Source organism: Equus przewalskii, chromosome 1, assembly GCF_037783145.1.
Source record: "Equus przewalskii isolate Varuska chromosome 1, EquPr2, whole genome shotgun sequence".
NCBI classification, from domain to species: Eukaryota; Metazoa; Chordata; class Mammalia; order Perissodactyla; family Equidae; genus Equus; species Equus przewalskii.
The window spans coordinates 179,445,279-179,465,367 of record NC_091831.1 but is presented as its reverse complement, the minus strand read 5'-3'; the positions used below and the strand labels follow the sequence as shown (position 1 = coordinate 179,465,367).

At 38.4% G+C, this 20,089-nt stretch overlaps 1 protein-coding gene across 3 annotated transcripts in view; it reads right to left on the bottom strand.

Moving 5' to 3' along the window:
• FANCM (FA complementation group M) overlaps nucleotides 1-20,089 on the bottom strand; it is a 56,455-nt gene that overhangs the window by 30,295 nt on the left and 6,071 nt on the right. For all 3 annotated transcript variants that reach the window (XR_011542678.1, XM_070629918.1, XM_070629929.1), the window contains exons 4-11: nucleotides 16,666-16,824; nucleotides 13,486-13,617; nucleotides 11,672-11,801; nucleotides 11,213-11,338; nucleotides 10,639-10,725; nucleotides 8,069-8,253; nucleotides 2,576-2,782; nucleotides 94-307 (exon numbers count right to left, since the gene is read on the bottom strand). Coding sequence is in view for 2 of the 3 variants with exons in the window: in XM_070629918.1 (XP_070486019.1) it covers nucleotides 94-307; nucleotides 2,576-2,782; nucleotides 8,069-8,253; nucleotides 10,639-10,725; nucleotides 11,213-11,338; nucleotides 11,672-11,801; nucleotides 13,486-13,617; nucleotides 16,666-16,824 (1,240 nt within the window). In the remaining variant the exon portion in view is untranslated. The remainder of the gene's footprint in view (nucleotides 1-93; nucleotides 308-2,575; nucleotides 2,783-8,068; nucleotides 8,254-10,638; nucleotides 10,726-11,212; nucleotides 11,339-11,671; nucleotides 11,802-13,485; nucleotides 13,618-16,665; nucleotides 16,825-20,089) is intronic.

Genomic DNA, 20,089 nt, shown 5'->3' with positions numbered 1-20,089 from the left:
AGTTGCTCAAAGAAGTAATATATCAATATATGGCCTGTTAACTAACAACGGGGGAAAAAAACACATGTCTCAAATGTAAAATTTTTTGTTTACCATTCCTACAGTAAAAGACAGATGCCTCTCGCGGCAAGTTTCGAGAACGCTTCTCCGGTTGATAGACACTCTGCGTGATGAACATTTTATGTAATTCTGGATTGACTCCATCAGGAACCATTCGTGGACTTCCTTGATAAAAATGAAGGACCTGCCTGTTACTCGAAATAGCTTTATAAATACTTCTTTTGTTGGACTGACTTTGATTATAAGTCTGCAAAAACAAATAAATGTCAAATTACATTATTTCTATAATAATCACTTAGCCATAACAAGCAATTATTACCTAATTTGGGTTTATTCTAAACAGTAAATTAAACCTTGATCCACTTAAATACTTAAGAGAATAGAATTTCTGCTGTCTTGAATTTTAAGCCAGGTCAGTTAACTCTTATTTTTTTTGCTGAGGAAGATATGCCCTGAGCTAACGTCTGTTGCCAATCTTCCTCTTTTTTTGTACGTGAGCAGCTTTCACAGCACAGCCACTGATGAGTGGTGTAGGTCCGTGCCCAGGATCCAAACCTGAGCCACTGAAGCAGAGCAGAAGCCAAACTTAAGCACTAGGCACTGGGGCTGGCCCTCAACAAACTCTTGATAAAAATCACTTAAAAATCTATTATTCTAAAAGCCTGCCTTAGTAATTACATTGCACAAAGGAAATCTGTCTTTTATTTAGTGTCTTGCTGTTTTTGAATAAGGCTGACATTTATATATATGTATAAATTGTTTTTGTTTTTGTTTTTTTTTTTACTATTCCCTCATTTCAGCTTTTTCATCTCTCTACACTTCAGTTTTCTTTAGTGTAAATACAAAAAAGTACTCTTCCCCTTGCAGGGCTGTTGACAAGATGAAAGAAGACAATGCATCTGAAGCACTCAGAACACTGCCCAGCACAAAGCAGGTGCTCGTCAAATGTGGGCCACTGCGATGATTTCACAGACAAGAAAACTAACCTGAAGAGAGACACCTTGCCTAAAGTAATTAGTGAGAACCCAATACCACTCACTGATAATACATAGACTTTTACAAGCTACTAAACATTTCATTTATTGGAATCATTGTACGGAAAACTGGATGTTACATAAGAATTATAATCAGATGAAAAGTACTGGAGAAAAAGAATTCATTTTTCAGTATGATTTTTAAAGGGTATATAAAACATTTTAAATCAATTTTTTAAAACTATCATAGTTAATGAAAAATTCCTAATCTGAAACTATATATTTGGCTACAGAAATAGTCCCACTGAGTTACAAAAATTAGTTAACACTTGGGCCAGCTCCTGTGGCCCAGAGGTTAAGCTCGGCATGCTCCACTTTGGCAGCCTGCATTCAGTTCCCAGGCACAGACCTATACCACTCATCAGTGGCCATGCTGTGGCGGCGGCCCACATACAAAAAAACGAGGAACACTGGCACCAGATGTTAGCTCAGGACGAATCTTCCTCAGCAAAAAAATATTAGTTAATACTTTAGTTTAACAAACACAAAATGGTATTATGTACAACATGATATGTAGGAAGATATGTAGGAAGGCCTGTCACCCAAGATTGTAGCAAGGTACAATTCAAGTCCCTTATCACTTAGAATAGGCATCAGCAAACTTTTCCATAAAGGACCAGAAAGTAAATATTTTAGGCTTCGCAGGCTACATACTATCTCTGGCATGTGTTCTTGTTGGTCAGCTGATTGACTTAGGCAACCCTTTCAAACATAAAAAAAATTCTCAGCTTGCTGTAGTTAAAAAAACACAGAAAACTACACACAAAAAATAGGCCTTAAAAGCATAGGGAAATAGTAAAAGAATCCAGTCAAAAATTCTCCTAATTACAGGCCAGCCCAGTGGCGCAGTGGTTCAGGCCACATGTTCTGCTCCAGTGGCCCAGGGTTCACCAGTTTGGATCCCAGGGTGCGGACCTTTGCACCGCCTGTCAGGCTGTGCTATGACAGACACCCCACATATGAAGTAGAGGAAGACGGGCACAGATGTTAGCTCAGGACCAGTCTTCCTCAGCAGAAAAGAGGAAGATTGGTGGCGGATGTTAGTTCAAGGCTAATCTTCCTCAAAAAAAAAAGAGGGCCACTCCATGGCCGAGTGGTTAAGTTTGTGCGCTCTGCTGCGGCGGCCCAGGGTTCGGATCCTGGGTGCGGACATGGCACCACTCGTCAGGCCACATTGAGGCAGCGTCCTACATCCCACAACTAGAAGGACCTGCAACTAAGATATACAACTGTGTGTGGGGGGCGCGGAGTTTGGGGAGATAAAGCAGGAAAAAAAAAAAGATTGGCAACAGTTGTTAGCCCAGGCGCCAATCTTTAAAAAAAAAATTCTCCTAATTACAATAGTGAGAATCTAATACAAAGGGGGAAAAACTCAACTATGATTACAACAAATTGTTTGGACTTTGAATACTGAAGATTTGTCTTTGGGCTATATTTCTCAAATTTTAATTAGCAAATCATGCTTCTCCACGTCTACTCACCCGTTCTTCCCGTCCCTCAGCAAGGATAACAACGATCCTGCCTTGGCGTCTGCGGCCGGTCCTACCCATGCGCTGTATAAGACGAATTGGGCTCTTCTGGGCATCAAAACATATTATAAGATCAACTTCTCCTATATCCAAACCTTCTTCACCAACACAAGTAGAAACCAATGTATTGTAACCACCACTACGAAACTGTTTCACTACCTAAAATAAAAATGATTTAAAAATAATTAGATGCAAATGTAAGAGAATTGCAGATTAAAGCATACTTTTCCATTCGCCCCAAAATGGTGAAATCAGATTAAAAATCAGCATCCAGAATACTATCAAATAGGAAAAGAAGTGGCAAAATAGAAATATGAGCCAAAAGAGATTGTTGTGAAATGCAAGAGGCAGTCCTAATTCCCTTGCTTTAATAATGGTTGTGATGCCAAAAGGGTTTGCTAACAATTTACACGTGAATGAGAAATCCTAGATATCATCTTTAGCATCACTAAAAAGGTCAGAGGGCAGGTAAATGGCCCAAAGCAATGACTGCTATTTATCACATCCTAGACCTAAACTTTCTGTTAGGTGTATCTAAAGTAAGAATGCCTTCGTACTCCTGGAATTCATGTCTTAGCTTTCATACTGCCATTCCAGTGAAGGGGAGCAGAATATGCTGCCCCCCAATATGACTGGAGGGCTTCAGGACATGCTGCCCCAAAATATGCTGCTTTGGTATACTGATTATTTTGAGCTGTAGGCACTTGAAAAACAGCAAATGCAGGGAGAGACTTTCTCTGAACTGTTCTTATCTGTCTAAAAACAGATCCTCCAAAAGGAATCCAATTGTCGTCAGTGCCCTCAGGGAGTCTCATCAACTGGGGAAGACTGACTCTGTCACAGGGGAGGAGTCTACAAGTCGACCCCACACCCAAACTTTGTCACAAACTATCACACCTCCCATCTATTCTTCTAAGGGTCAGTCATATTTAGTGAAAATTATTTTTCCCCCCTAAGAAGCCTATGACCCCTCTCCCCTTTCTCTATTAAGACGGTATTTAAATCTGAATTCTAGCCACCTTGGGGAGTTAATCACCGTTCCCTGGGTATCTCCCATGTACACAGGATGTCTACGTGTTAATAAATTGCCACAGGTTTTTCTCTTGTTAAGCAGTCTGTTATTACAGGGGTTTCAGGTAAGGACCCAGAAGGCTGGAAGGAAAGTTATTTTTCCTCCCCTACACCAGGATTTCTCTCTAATCAGTTTAACGAAACTACAATAGCCTGAGAATGAGTCAATGGAAAAGCCAATAAAACACTATGAAAAATTTCCTTAACCCTTACAAAGTTAGTTCTCAACCGCCCTGAGCCTGTTTCTCCATATACATCAACACCAACGATGCAGGCATGTGTGTGGTGGAGTGGCGGCGGAGGCAATTGAGTAAGACAATGTTCAACAGACAGACAGAGAACAGAAACAAAGTTGAATGATGGTGTTCCAGAGGAATCAGTCATGCTTTGACCAATGCTTTATAAATACATATTAAAATGTTAGAATGCCTGAACAAAATGGCTAGTGTGAAGGACAGTTATCAGAACTTACAAACAAAACGTAAATTTCAGGAGAAGATATTGATAACATAATATTGTTAACATAAAAAGGAAATATGAACTCTAGCAAAGTATAGAAATAGCCATGGACTCATGACAAAGGCCATAAAGGTCCTTTAAGCTCAAACATTCTACTCTCCTACAAGTAACAATAATTGTCAGCATTTGAACTTACGTCTCTCTGGCTCCAAAAACCCATTATCTTAACCCTTAAGCTAGTTCTATTATTAAAAACAACAACCTTAAAAGTAGGATAATAAATATAAACTTGTCACATTAAGTCCTCTTATCAGCCTTTCCAACAGCACTAGTCAAAGAGTTTTCCTTCAATATGGAAAATCTCAGCGCACAAGGAGAAGCAATGATCATGATGAAAACTTAATAATTCATTTCCCTTTGGAATCTGTAATGACATTAAGCCAAGGAAAGACTGACCTAATATTACCTGTATGGAATTTAATAAAACAGATGTCCTTTTTACCCAGATAAACAAATGGGCCAGAGTGCTAGAGATATAAAAACACAATTCTTTAATATAAACAGTTAATAGAATAATAAAGGATGTCAAACAACTTCCTTTTTAGTTAACATGTATAAACTAAACTGTTATTTATTTTCCTAGGATTGATATTAATTTGCCTGGAAATTGAAAAATAAATATGAACCAGAAGCTATTTAATTAATCAGAGAAAGAAATGTGATTAATTAAATAACTCCTACTAGAATTTATAATCCACCAATCCTACCATTTCTTCATTGCTTACCTGTCACCCTAGCTTAAATTCCACTCCCTCACTCCTTTCTTACTCCATCTTTCTCAGAATAGACTCCAGCACTCATGGTGTCCCACTTTCCACCTAGTCTGAGCCTGTACCCACACCGTTCAGTGTGGCTGGAGGAAAACCCCAACCATGCTGACTGGTTTCTCTCACCTTGAGTGGCCCTCAGCGCCATGGGAAAGTCATTTCCTAGTTCCTTAGCCACTGGCTGGCCCTATTCTCCTGCATAACCGCTTCCTACTCGCTCCCCTTTCATCAAACTTCCAACGTCCCCTTCCTCACTCCCAGCCGCTGACATGACAAAAATCGCAATTGAATGTAGAATCGAAAAAGACCCCCCACAAGGTATCACTGCCACACCTGCCCACCACCTGTGCCTGGCCTGCACATTCTGCCTTCCTTCCTATTGCTCTTCGGATAAACTATCCAGACATCCTTAACTGAGGTCAACTCCTATAGTTGTGCACTAGATCCCATCCCTTTCCCCGTCTACTCCAAGATCTTAGCAGCAATACTCTTCTCTCGGCTCCATCATCAAGTTTTCTTTCTCAACTGACCAATCCTATCAGCATATAAGCATACTGTTATATCTCTTAACATAGAACAAATAAAAAAACCACGTACATCTCCGCTCTCCTTTACAGTAAAATCCTTAAAAGACTCATCTATACCTCTCGCTCTGCTCCCTCCTCTCCTCTCTTGAAATCACTTCAACCAAGCTTGCCCCCGCCTTTCCACTGAAACCATTCTTCTCAAGGTCACTTGCCTTCTCATCTTAGTCCAATCTCAAGTCCCAGTTATCATCGTATATGATCTACCAGCAGCATTTAAACATTTAGTCACTTCTTCCACCTCATTTGGCTCCAGGATATCACACTCTCCTGGTCTTTCACTAGCCACTTACTCTAATTCCCCACAGAATCATCATCATTGCTATCTCTCATAACAACAAGGTACCCCAGAGCTCAGTCTTTGGTCATCTTCTCTATCTCTATTCCGTCACTTGATAATTTCATCCAGTCCCATTTAGATAATGATGATTCCCAAATACATATTTCCATCAACCCTTGAGGCCATGAACTCAAGACTTACATATTCAACATCTCTACATGATGTTTACAACAGTGCTATTCACAGTGTAGTCCATCAACTATGTATTACTGGTCCCAAACAAGATATGTACAAAAATTAAGAGGGAGTATTTAGAAACTTGACAGAGTAATTCTGTTTGTTCACTCTAATAATAAAAAATTGGACATGAACTTTGTTTTCCATTAATTAAATTTTTCTAATTCATTTTTATTGTAATGTTCAAAAGTATCTATCTGTGATGTATTGAGAGGAAATAAACAGGTCCTCCATCAATTCAGATAGTTTAAAAATACTATCTCATAGGCATGCCAAGTTAACTGGTCCAAAACCAAGCTCCTGACACTCTCTCCCAAACCTGCTTGTCGTGCAGTCTTTTGTTAACAGAGCTCTTTCAGTGGCTCAGACTAAAACACCTGGAGTCAGCCCTGGAGGCAGCCTTCACACTCTGTTATCTCACATCCCACTCTAATTTGTCAACAAATCCTATCAGTTTGACCTTCAAAATACATACAGAATCCAACCATTCACAACCTTCCCTGCTACCACCCCAGCCAAGCCACATCACCTGGAGCTTGAATTACTATATAAGTCTTCCAACTGGTCTTCCTATTTCCACCCTCAGCCCCTACAGTTTATTATTAAGGCAGCAACAGTGTGATTCTTTTAAAATAGAAATCAGGTCATGACCCTCCTCTGTTCCAAACTCTCCAAGGGACCTCACTCAGAGTAAAAGCCAAAGTCACTAACATGGACACGATCTATAAGGCCCTAAAGGAGCTAGCCTCCCCCACTTCCTCTCTGACTTCATCTCTTGTTTCTAAATAAATGAATAATTTAATTCAACTATTTGCATGAAAGCTTACTTCAGAATAAAACCGCTGTTATGAAAGCAGTTACGTAAAAAAAAAAAAAAAAAAGGGTTGTTACTCTGGCCTACATACAAATATTATTGATATAAGTGAGTAAAGGACAAAGTCAATAAAATCAACAAGGTTTCCTACGGCACCTGACAAACTGAGAAAATAGTGATTTGAGGTAATAATGAAATTGGCCAGAGATCAGGTTGGGTACTATGAGCTTTTCAAAATGCTTGACCCCTCAGTAAAAACCCACTTCACGTGTCACTCACACATTAACGTGAAGAGCAGCCATCGTCACCCACTGGATGTCTGAACCCTGCCAAGACTTCTACTCAGCCTTGAGGTGGAAAGGTGTTATCTTCAGACGCAGGAACACCTCCTAGACCCTGCCCACCAGACCCGTCAGCTCCCACAACTCTTCCGAGTGCAGTGGGGACTGCTATGACAGATGTTAAAGAACAGGATTCCTCAGCTACCGATGTCGACAGAGCAGGAAAGATCTGTCAGGGTCAATCAGACATTAAAGACACTCCTAACTGTCAGTGACTACTCAAAGGCAGACTACAGCTAATCTGCAAAAACCTGTACAAGGTTTATGAAAACCAATAGTCTAAAATTTCCCAGAAAACATATCACAGCACTTAGAAAACTTAGGCCCTCTTATTCAGAGCATAGGGCTACCTCCAATACCACCATGGTTTCCTTGATCATATTCCGAAATTAAGATTTTTAAATAATAGAAAAAAAAGATAAGCTCATTATCTGTTTGGAATAAAGTATGATTTAAAATAAACAGTAAACATTTACTGAAGACTCTACGTATGATTTCATTTAATACTAAATGAAGCACGTTTACAGATCAGGGAAACTGAGGCACAGGAGTTGCGTGCACTTGGAAGGGGCAGAGCCAGGATTCTGACAGAGACAGCATGATGCCAGACCTTTCTGCTTAACCACCACACTGTTCAGTACTTAAAAAAGTCTCAAAATCTCAACAAACACCTTTTTTGGTCTTTCAAAATATGCGTTTATTTACATGTTTACAATAAATTTATATTCAAGAAGTAGCCAATTGACCAATGAGTTAAAACAAAAAAAAAGCCTAAGTGCAAAGCTAATCGATTTTATTTTTATTTTCATATCTCCAGAAGTAAAACACTTACCTCCAGTTGCTCCTTCTGGGTAAAACCCTTCATGCTTTTCCCTGAGGCGTGGCCAACAAAAGTCATCACTCTAATCATTGGCTGATGCTGTAAAAGCATTTCTGCAATTTCCTGAACACTGTCTCGAAATGAAGAGAAGATCATAACTCTGGTCTTGTCACATTTCTTTTCAGAGGCGTTCTGAGCTATATAACAAAAAATACTTTAATTACAACTTTTTAAAAGCATATAGACAAGAACTAGTTCAAAGACAAGCCTGAAACTATATGCTAATGAATGATAATTCTTTCAAAAATATAATTTAAGACATCATAAACCTTCGCTGGTTTTCCTCCTACCTTCTCTAGTAATTTTAATAATCTTGGCTCCCTACTTCTCACTGGCTGTCATAATAAAATTCTAAGAAAATCAAACAAAAAGGACCTGAGGCACGTCTGGCCAGTCCTCAGTCACACCTGAGGCCTGTTAGTCCCCTTTCGCCCTCTCAGCTGGAATCACAGAGCTGCAGAGCCCCCGCTGATTTCGTGCATCTTCCCTTTCCTTGCTGTCACCAAAGGCACTGTCTTACCCAGGCCTCAGAATTCTGTCCCTGAACCTACTATATTTTTGTAATCTCCAGTGACAACTGCAGAATATACCCAACAGCCAATCACAAAGCTGCTCCCAGAGTCTCTGTGTTTGGGAGGCCATAGAATCCACAAAGAAGAACATGGTTTTTGAGGCTGGGCCACTTACTCGCTGGGTGATGTGTGACCATGGTAGCTATTTAACCTCTTTAAACTTTAGTTTCTTCACATCTAAAATGGGCTGTGGTGATGATTAAATGAAACAGTAAACATAAGGTATGTAGACTTGCATGGAGCAATTAGTTAATAATCGCAAGTTGTGTGGAGTTCGTGGTGTTGTTCGTTTCTTTTCTTTTTAAGCTTGCTTGGGACTTTGACAAGCCTTTTTTCTTCCACGTGATTTACACTACATTAATCATCATGAGGGTGCCAGGGACAACCCTAAGGATTAAATGACTCAAACCTACAAAGCGAATTCACAGTACATAAGCAAACAGCAGGAGCAGCTGTACAGAAAAGTATTCTAGATAAACCTCCTCTGCATTACCCAGCATCAAGACTCCATCTGACCATCTCCTGACCCTCTGCTCCTTCTGGTGTAAGCCAGTCTCCTCAGCCGGCCGGCAGCCTGCCTGTCTCCCTTCACTCCACTGCAGCTCCTCTTCCAAAGTCATGAGTAACTTCCAGATCACCAAGTTCAACAGACGCTTCCTATTTAGTCCATGGTACCACACCCCTTGGCAGCATTGAACACAGTCGGCTCCTTCCTACGAAACAGTCCCTTCCTTCAGCTCCTCTGACACCTGACTTGTCTGTCCCTTTCTCAATCTCCTTGTGGCTTTTTCCCTCTGAACTCTGATGCCAGTATTCTTCAGGACTACATTCTGGGTCTTCTCCTGTCTCTAAACTATTCCTGGTGATGTGACCACATCTATTCCTGAAACTTTAAATATTACCTTTATACTGATGACTCCAAAATTTATTCACAGGCATGTAAATAGATAAAAATATCCCAGACCACTAAGATCCAGACGCACTTACCCGCTCCCTGCACACCTACACCTGGATGTCTCAAAAGCATCTTAACACGTTTGCTCTTTCTTCTCCATGCTGTTCTTAATTTTCTCTCTGCTCACATAATGATACACGCACACACACACACACACATATGCACACCCATGTGACTCCTTTTTTCTCATACTCTTTGTCAAACAACAAATACTGTTGGCTCCAACTTCAAAAAACATCAAGAATCTATAAGCACTTCTCAGCCCCTCCCCTACCCCTGCCTTGGCACAAGACATCATCGCCTGTTATCATGTGAGACTAGCATATAGTCTCCTCATTGGTCAATGTCTGCTCTCCACAAACCTGCCAATTCTACCGCTCTGAACTCCTTGGCAATAGTTTCACAAAGCATAAGCACTTGCAGAATAAACCAAAGTTGTGACTCAGCTCACAAGTCTTAGTGATCTGGCCCTGGGCTCCCTCACCCATCTCCGCCTACACCACTCTCACCCTCATTGCACTACTCCAGCCACATGGTTTGTTCACTGATTCCTAATTAGACCAACCACCCTACTGCCTCAGAGCCTTTGAATGTACTGTTCCCTCCACCTGGTGTGATCCTCCCACAGGAAACCACAAGGCTGGTTCCCTCATTTCCATGAGTACAGCTCAGACATCACCCTACAGACAGGCTTTCTCCAACACTCGACAGAACAGCATCCTCCATGACTCTCTCCTTACCTGCTTTACTTTCCCTACCATTATATCAGATTTTGTTTCATGTCAGCTTCCCTTATATTGCCCCATACTGACTTTCCTTTTATATATAATACCCTATTCTTAACATTCCCACCATTTCCCTTGCCCCTAACCTCCCAAAATCTCTCAGAGCTTTTTTCTAGTCACTAGAGTAATTAAAAGCCTATCTTCTCCGTAAGAAGTGTTAGCACAAACTAACAACTCTGTCTCACTCTGAAGCTACTAAATACGACTCACCATTCCACGACTTGAAGTGGTCAACTACAACTTCTTCTAATTTCTTTAACTTTGGATGACTGTAGAAAAATGTTTTATCTTTATCTCCTGCAAAAAAAAAAAAAATTCTATATTTTTCCATATTCAATTACATTAATGCATTTTAATTATCCTTTTCAAAATGAATTTGTTACTTTTTTCTTTTTATTTAAATAGTAAGTAGTATCTGGGAGCACATAAGCATTACAGTAAAATAAACTTTGAACTTTTATGAACATTTAATTCTCAGAAGAACCCCAACAGGAATCAGCAGCAAAGTAAAAGGGAAAAAATACATATTTATTTAAGCTATAAATCAGTTTTTAGCAGTTCTGAGAATTTTCACTGCCAGTAACAACTACTAACATCTATTATATACTTAAAGTTTATTAACTGCTTGAATATGCATCTATCCTAACTTAAAGAAAATCTTTAAGCATTTAACAGGTCTGTTGCTAAAGAAATATAAGTAATTATAGATAGATATGAGGATCAATGGAGCAAAATTTGAAAATTCACCTTGATGAAGAAAAACCATATAAAATAAAAATCAGACCTTTCTGGGTAGCAGAGGTGCCCCCTGCTGAAGCACCCTGTGTCTGTGCAAACATGCCCTCAAGATGGTTATAGAGTGCCATGAAGTCCTCGTTTCGGCTAAGTTCATTTTTTGCCCGAGTCATTCCTTCAGGAATTAAGAAAAGATTTTCCAAATAAATAAACTTAACAGCAAAACTAATCAAATTTATTATTTATTAAAAAGAAATTAAACTTTACAAATGAATGCAAGTTTTCCAAATTTAAACATGAAAACCAGCAACTTCTTCCAGTTCCACATTCACATATGTGTTAATGAATGGCTTGCTCTTTTCCAGCTATTCATCAAAAACAAAGAAACATGGCCAGCTGTTACATAACTATCTCATTGCTTTTTGAAATAAAGCATTTTTAAGTAAACTAAACTGTTCAATATATCTTTAATGAAAATAATACATTATTATTTCTTTAAATAATATACCTTTAGTTCCATCCATAATTCCACAAAGGAAGACATATAAGGATCTCATTCCCATTTGCTGCAATAATTCGTAACCATGATACAAGCTAATACAAATAGCAAACTCTCCCTCGATTATGCCTTGTATTCCCTAGAAAAACAAGCATATATCAAATTTAAGCAGAGAAAGAAATGAAGATACATGTTCCATGTAGAACTTATTGGTTCTAGTGCATGTCATAGGATGTTACTATGGAAAGGTGGCAATGTATTTTCCATATATAATCTGTCCCTTTATTTTTTTTTCTTTAATTCAACCGGAAATCTACATTTTAAAGACAATTATGGGGGAAATATTTATCACATACTGTTTGTCTTTACAGGAAAATTATTAGCAGTACATAGTTTCATTTGTTCTTTCAAAACTATTTAATAAGCATCACTGCACGTCAAGCACTGAGTGAGGTATTTGGGACACAATGGAAAACACGTCCATTATGGGCCTATCCTCATGAATGTTACTGGCATCAGGACAAATATTTAATCAGACTGTTTAACACCAACATTTAACACCAGGTATAAGTGCCATAATAACGGCTGACACTGAGCACCAGACCATGTTCTAAGCATGTTACTTGTACAAACTCATTTAATCCTAACAGCTAGGAGGTTAGGACTACACCTAGCTGATTACACCCACTTCACAGGTGCGGAAGCTGCAGAGCCAGGATTGGACCCAGGGAATTCGGCCCAGAGCCCTTGTCCTCAAAACCACTACTCTCTTGGAAAAATGAAGTACACACTCCTACGGCAGCATACAGCAGGTGTATCTATACAATGAGACGGTTTTAAAAAGACTGACCACTGAGAATAGATTTTAATTATTTTCTTTATTCTGGATAAAAACTAGTATTCGCTACCTTGCATTTTTAGTAGCATTTAACATCAGAGATACTCATTTTGAATGTTTCCAGGATAGTGATTAATGCCCTAAGATGGCATCCTAATTACCTGAAAGGGTAAAATAGCCTCTCTGAAAAACATAAACTCTCATCAGTAAGATTAAGTTCACTGGGTTTAGATTTATGACAAAATTTCAATGAATCTTTAACTCCTAGCAGAAATTAAAACACATTTTATTAAAGTTTAGTATAATATCCTGCAACTTCATAGAAAGGCTCCCTTAGTGGTTCCCCAGATACCAGAGAACAAAGTCCGTATTTCTGGGTGTAACACTGAAAGCTGCTCTCGTGTGGTCACGACCTAGATTGACTACCACACCTGCCTTCCTCACTCCTTTACCTCAGTCCAATCGGCTTGCTCACTGTCTCCTTCACATCTTCCTTCAATCGCCTCTTTTGCACATGCATTCCCTCTCAGTTCAAAGGATGGCTCAGTGCTTTTTTGTGCTTATGAGCATCTCTTCTGACTTTGGACCTAGCTTGATGGTATGCTCCTATCCACTTATTTTTTCCTAGAAAGATTAGGAATAAGCAGCCTACTGTGACGCTTCCTCCAACCTTGGTATCCAGAGTTAAAACTAAATGCTCTGGGTCTACAAGTTAGTTAGAACCTACCCTTTCTTGGCCCTTTGACTTTGCAACACAGAAATAAACTAAAATATCAATTCTTTATTAAAAGAAAATAAATTTGTCTTAATTAAAATCTTTAAAGTCTATTCTTGCTAGATTTTTCATGCTTTTATAAACTATATAAATCATACCTGAATTTTTGATGAGCCAATATATACCAAAAACCAATCATTATTTACATTTCATTCTAGCTCTGAGTAAAAACTTAATCTCTATCTTCAAAATTTATTTAAAAGTACCTACCACAATATTTGGAGATGGGTTTTTCCTAAATTGATCTCTTGCCAGAATTATCTGGTATTTTGTTAGACTGGGGATATCCCGTCTCTTCAAAACATTCCTCTGAATCAAAGAACTAGCAAATGTTTCCAAAATCTGCAAATTTCAAAGATATTTAGTTTAAGGTGTTTTAAAGTCCTTTTTCAAATACAATCATTTCCTCACATATTAAAATAGGAGTTATATATTAAATAAAGTTCATCTTAAACTGAATTTTTATGTAAACTCAGCAAAGATAAAATTTAAAAGTACTTGACATTTATCCCCAGATAACATCCATATGAGAGTCAGCACAAGCAATTATCAGACCCAACTATAATTTAAGAACATATGTGTTTATCTGTTCATTTTCTAACGTGCCCCGCCCCCCACCAGCCCCAATCTAAGAACAATGAAAGGAGGGCCTTTGGCTTCTTCACTGTTACATTTTCAGTACCTACAACAAAGTCTGGCACATAGGCAAATATCTATAGACTGGTGACAAAATCAAAATGCCCTGAGTACATTTAATTTCATTTGTTGATTCATTCTTTCACGAAATACTTATTAAGTATCTATTATGTATCAAGCATTGTTCTAAACACTCAGGATACTGTGGCTGAAACAGTGAAATCGCTGTTTTCATAAGGTGTAGATCCAAGGGAGGGAAGCAAGGAAGGAAGAAGTGAAAAAGAAAGCAGAGCATTTTGATTACAACAAACACATTAAGACCTAAAACACAGTGATGAAGAAGAGTCTTTGAGGGAAAAGGGGTTATTATGAAATAAGGTGGACAGAAACAGTCTCTCTGAAGAGGTAACATGTGAGCTCACGTTTAAATGCTGAAGTACGTTGAGTGTGAGAGGTTCCGAGGACAGAGCACTCGAGGAAGGGGAAGCAGCAGACACAGGGTCCTGATGCAGGAATGAGCTTGCTGGCACAGTGAAGGAAGACAAAAGAGACTTCCAGATGAAGACCCACTACAGTAATACGTAACAAACTGTTCAAATTTTTGCCGAATTTTTATTTCCTAAAATAGAGCTATTTTAGTACATTTTTATCTTTCCTCCCTTCCAGCTTTGCTGATCACACTGCTAAAAGCAGCACTCAAAAATGTCAGTGAAATTAAATTCTTATATGTGATTTACAAACTATAAGTTTTAGATTCTTATAAATGGAATGATTTAATCATAACAAAATATATTAGTATTTAGCAGATGATTACTGGAAAGATTTTTCCATATCTTAAGTTAATAACATTAAAAACTTTGTTACAAATAATTTAAAAACAAAAACCAAACCATATTCCTACAAAACTTCTCTTTAAGAAAGACTTATTAAAGGTTAAATGATGCTTGAATGGTTTGGTTATGTATCGCTGCATAACAAACTACTTCAAAGCATCACAGATTAAAACCACCACCACTGTATTTGCACACGATTCTGATTCTGTGGGTAAGAATTCAAGCAGGCACTGCAAGGGCGTAGAAGCAATGACACCACAGTAACAACAAGCACACCTAGTGAACAGACCTTGATTTCTAAATACCACGCTTCCATAAAAGGAACAGGGATTCCTTGAAGAAATGGTTGATTCCATGGCTGGGACAGGAAAAATACTAAATCAGCATAAAATATCTTGTAAAGTAGAAAATTAGGAAGTGCTCCAAAGAAAAGAGTGCACATCTGAAGACACAGGAGCCATCTTCAAGCAGCTCCCAATGACCAAAGCGGGAACGACGTGAGCAACAAAACCAATAATGACAGTCTTGGATTTAACCCACAGAAAATCAAATACTCATTAGTCTATATTGATATAAAGAATGGAATTAATAAATAAATGGAGAAGAAACAACTCTTCATTATAAGAGAATTCAAATTAACAAATGGAAAAGAAAGGGAAAGAAGAAACAATGATTAGGCAAACACTACAGAAAGAACTATTGCAAGCAAGAACCATCACTGTATGCTAAAATTAGCGGGCAAAATATTGACAAGCAAGGTATTTGCACAGTCTCAAAGCATCTCCCCAGTGGAACTCCCTATACTATTTTTGCAAATTTTTTGAATGTCTAAAATTATTGCAAAATTAAATGTTAAAAACAAAACCAAATTCTTCCAGGCTCTGCAGGGACAGCTTGTCTCTGCTCCCTGAGGTCTGGAGCCTCAAACAGCAGGGCCGGCTGAAATAGCTCAACCCGGCCGTTGTCTGCACCTCAATTCTAGCTATCTACTGGCTCCTCCCTCCTCCTCAACGTGACCAACTTGAGCTTCATCACATTCTGTTGCTCAACGCAGTCACAGGCCAGCCTAAACTCCTGGGAAGGGGAAACAAACCCCTCCCCACAGAGAAGTGGCATGGAATCTGCAGTCATCTCTAATCCACGGCAATGAGGATACGAAAACAAGATGTTTTCAGTATAACACTAATTATGAACTACAGAAAAACAATGATTTACCCTCAATTTTTCCCACTGAAAGGGTAACTGTCTAAGTGATTTCTCAAAGCTAAAATATTGACATTTGGACGAAATAATTCTTCGTTGTTGGGGAGGTTCTCCTGTTCACTGCAAGATGTTAAGCAGCATTCATGGCCTCTATGCACTAGATGCCAGAAGCAACTCCACTCCCCACCCCTTTCAGTTACGACAACCAAAAATGTGTCAAGATATTGCCAAATGTCGCCAGGTGGGCAAAACCGACTCCAGCTGAGAACCATTGCTGTATAAGGGATCAAGAAGGAAAATACTGAAAATATATTTCCTTACAAAGAAACTTCTGGTTGAATCCAGATATGTGTTATTGGTGTTTTCACCATGTAAAAATTCACTGAGCTGCACACTTACGTTTCGTGCACTCTGCTGTTTATATATGTGTAGGGGAGAGGTGTTCTATACTGCAATTAAAAGGTATACTTAAAAAAATACAAAACCATATGAAGCTATTATTCACATTAGAAATGGTACATCATTTTGTATTGCCTCCTTAACTAATAGTTTGCCAAAAATAAAATATGGTGCTCATTCCAAAAATTTCAATTTCAAAGAATTTTTCAACACATTATATAAAATGATTATATGTTCTCACAGCCAGATCCTGTTAACTAAAGCAATTACATTATTAGTTCGTTTATTAAAACACTGAATTGTGATAAAAATGGCTTACCTGTATATATGCCTTTTGGATGGCAGCAAGTTCTTCACCGAGGGGAACGACAAGTTTTTCAACTCGTCTCTCGTGAGAGTATGGCAGGATATCTGGAGAATCTTCAGAACGAAGCTCTATCTGCCCAATTAGTAGGTTGGTAATAACCTGTTGCACGGCCTATGCAAAATCAATTAAGTATGATTATAAATTATATTACTTAAGTTTTTTAGTTTGTCACTAACAGAAATAGAACAGTGTTAAAATTTGAAAGAAATATTAGAAATTCATATCATTAAATATTTTTAAAGAAAGAGAACGCTAACACAGATCAGAAGTGGCACAATAGAGGAATAAGGCTTTTGAAACATCTTTCTTCCATGCAGACTTCAAGATAAGCATCCAAGAAATAAGAACAATGGTAAATGTCCAACAAGTTCCTTAAATGTATTTTGCACTTGCCAATAGCAGTGACATATTCCTTCCATCAACATTTTATAAAGATTCAGACAAAAGAAGTTTCAGAAAAGAAAACTACATCCCGAAAACTATATAACACGATCAATTTCAGAGCTAGAATCAGAACGCAGATTTCCTGATTCCCCGGCAAATACTTTTTTCCATTGATTTTTTTGTGAGAAAAACAGAGAAGTCTTGTTACTATCAAAGGACACAAATGTATGTTAGGAATACTTTACAAATTGGCTTGCTAAGAAATTGAGGGTATAGAGCCTATACTCAATCAATTACTGGTAAGTTAGTGGAATATTTTCCATTTAAATTAATATATACAATGTGAATATATTTCTAAGGCTAAATTTCATTCGCTCAAAGCTTATAAAGGCACTTAATTGAAAAAGTAGGGAATTGGAGCAAAAACATATAAGGTGTTGGTATAAACAACTACCAAACCATTAGACTAGTACAGTACTGACCATATCACTAAGAGCCAGGAAGGAAGGAGAAAAGGGGGCATCATGAAAGCACTAGAAATTAAGAGGTTTTTTTTTTTTTAACTAGAAAATCCTCATGAGCTTAGTTGGACAAAAAAATACTCTAAGGCAAGAATGCCATCTGAATCACCTTTGTATTCCCAGCACTCGGCACGGAGCCCAACACTGTAGTTACTGAGGCTCCACAGACATTCAAAATCTAGAGAAAAGTTACAATCACTTTATAAAATTAGGTAAGACTTGAATATTTTTAATCATTCATTTATTCATTCATTCAATATCTGAGTAACTCCCACATGCCAGGTACTGAGTTGGTGATGGAGCTATGACCAAGATAGGCATAATCCCTACCTTCATGTGGCTACTATTTTAGTGGGGCAAAAAGACAAAAAATAAATGAAAAAGCAAAAGAAACACATATTATGATAAATATTAAGAAGAAAATCACAAAATAGGGGAGCTGACTTTTGAGAGCTTAGAGTAGAACTTCCTGAAGGAGAGGCATTTCAGCAGAGATTTAATAGTTGACTAAAAACAATCATGCTTAAACATGTTTAAACAAGGCTGCAGGGAAGCGAGAGGATAGGATAGAAATTTCTAAAAATTATCAAGGCTATGGACAGAAGGAAAAAAAGTCTTACAGGTTGGCAGAGTTGAAAGCTGTCTTAGAAAGTATCCTAAACCCAATACAGAAAACTATTCAGAGATATGAAAATCAGAATGTCATGGGATAGGGCTCAAAATCATTTTTACCATCCTCCAGTAAAGGAAACCAGAGCTCTCCGGAAAATGGCTGATTCCACGTCTGGGACAGGATAAGTACTAAATGAGCATAAAATATCTGGTGATGTCAGCAAGTTAGAAAGTCTTCAAAAAGACAAAAAGGTGCAGGTCTGAAGGGCACAGGAGCCATCTTCCAGGTGTTGCCAACGGACAAAGATGAACACGCTGAGCAAGAAAATTATGAATGAGGGGCTGGCCCCGTAGCCAAGTGGTTAAGTTCACGCGCTCCGCTGCAGGCGGCCCAGTGTTTCGTTGGTTCGAATCCTGGGCGCAGACATGGCACTGCTCATCAGGCCACGCTGGGGCAGCGTTCCACATGCCACAACTAGAAGGACCCACAATGAAGAATATACAACTATGTACCAGGGGGGCTTTGGGGAGAAAAAGGAAAAAAAATAAAATCTTTTAAAAAAAAAAAAAAAAGAAAAGAAAATTATGAATGACAGTACTGGATCGCAGATCATAGAAAAAAATAAATATCCATTAGTCCATATTAATATAAAGAACTGAATTGATAAATAAATGGGGAGAAGAGACAGCTCCTCACTCCAGAAGAATTCAAATTAACCACTGTAAAAGAAATGAGGGAAAGAAGAAACAGCAAACAGGCAACCACCGCAGAAGAAACTGTTGCAAGAACCATCCCGGGAGCTAGAACAGGACATTTACACAGTTTCACAGTATCTCCCTCACAAGACACTTACTAATTACAAAGGGAAAAACAGGAAGAATACAACGGAGAAACCAAGACCTCATCTTAACCCAGTCAAGATCAAGAGCACCAGTAACGACAATCATCATGTACTCTCTGACACAACGTGCTGAGGAAGAAACAGCATTACTTCAGGGCTATTCTTGCCAAAAACGCATAACCTTACTCCAACCATGAGAAAACACCAGGAAAATCCAAACTGAAGGATATTCTACTAAATAACTGGCACCTACTCTTCAAAAACATCAAGGTCAACGTGATACACCACATCAACAAACTGAGGAATAAAAACCACATGATCATCTCAATAGATGCAGAGAAGGCATTTGACAAGATCCAACAGCCATTTATGATAAAAACTCTGAACAAAATGGGCATAAAAGGAAACTACCTCAACATAATAAAGGCCATATACAACAAACCCATAGCCAACATCATACCCAATGGGCAAAAACTGAACCCCATCCCCCTGAAAACAGGAACAAGACAAGGATGCCCTCTATCACCACTCTTATTTAACATAGTACTGGAGGTCCTGGCCAGAGCAATCAGGCAAGAAAAAGGAATAAAAGGAATCGAAATAGGGAAGGAAGAAGTGAAACTCTCACTGTTTGCAGATGACATGATCTTATATATAGAAAACCCCAAAGAATCCATTGGAAAACTGTTAGAAGTAATCAACAACTACAGCAAAGTTGCAGGGTATAAAATCAATTTGCATAAATCAGTAGCATTTCTATACTCCAGTAATGAACCAACAGAAAAAGAACTCAAGAATACAATACCATTCACAATCGCAACAAAAAGAATAAAATACCTTGGGGTAAATTTAACTAAGGAAGTGAAGGACTTATATAATGAAAATTACAAGGCCTCTCTGAGAGAATTGGATGATGACATAAGGAGATGGAAAGACATTCCATGTACATGGATTGGAAGAATAAACATAGTTAAAATGTCTATTCTATCTAAAGCAATCTACAGATTCAACGCCATC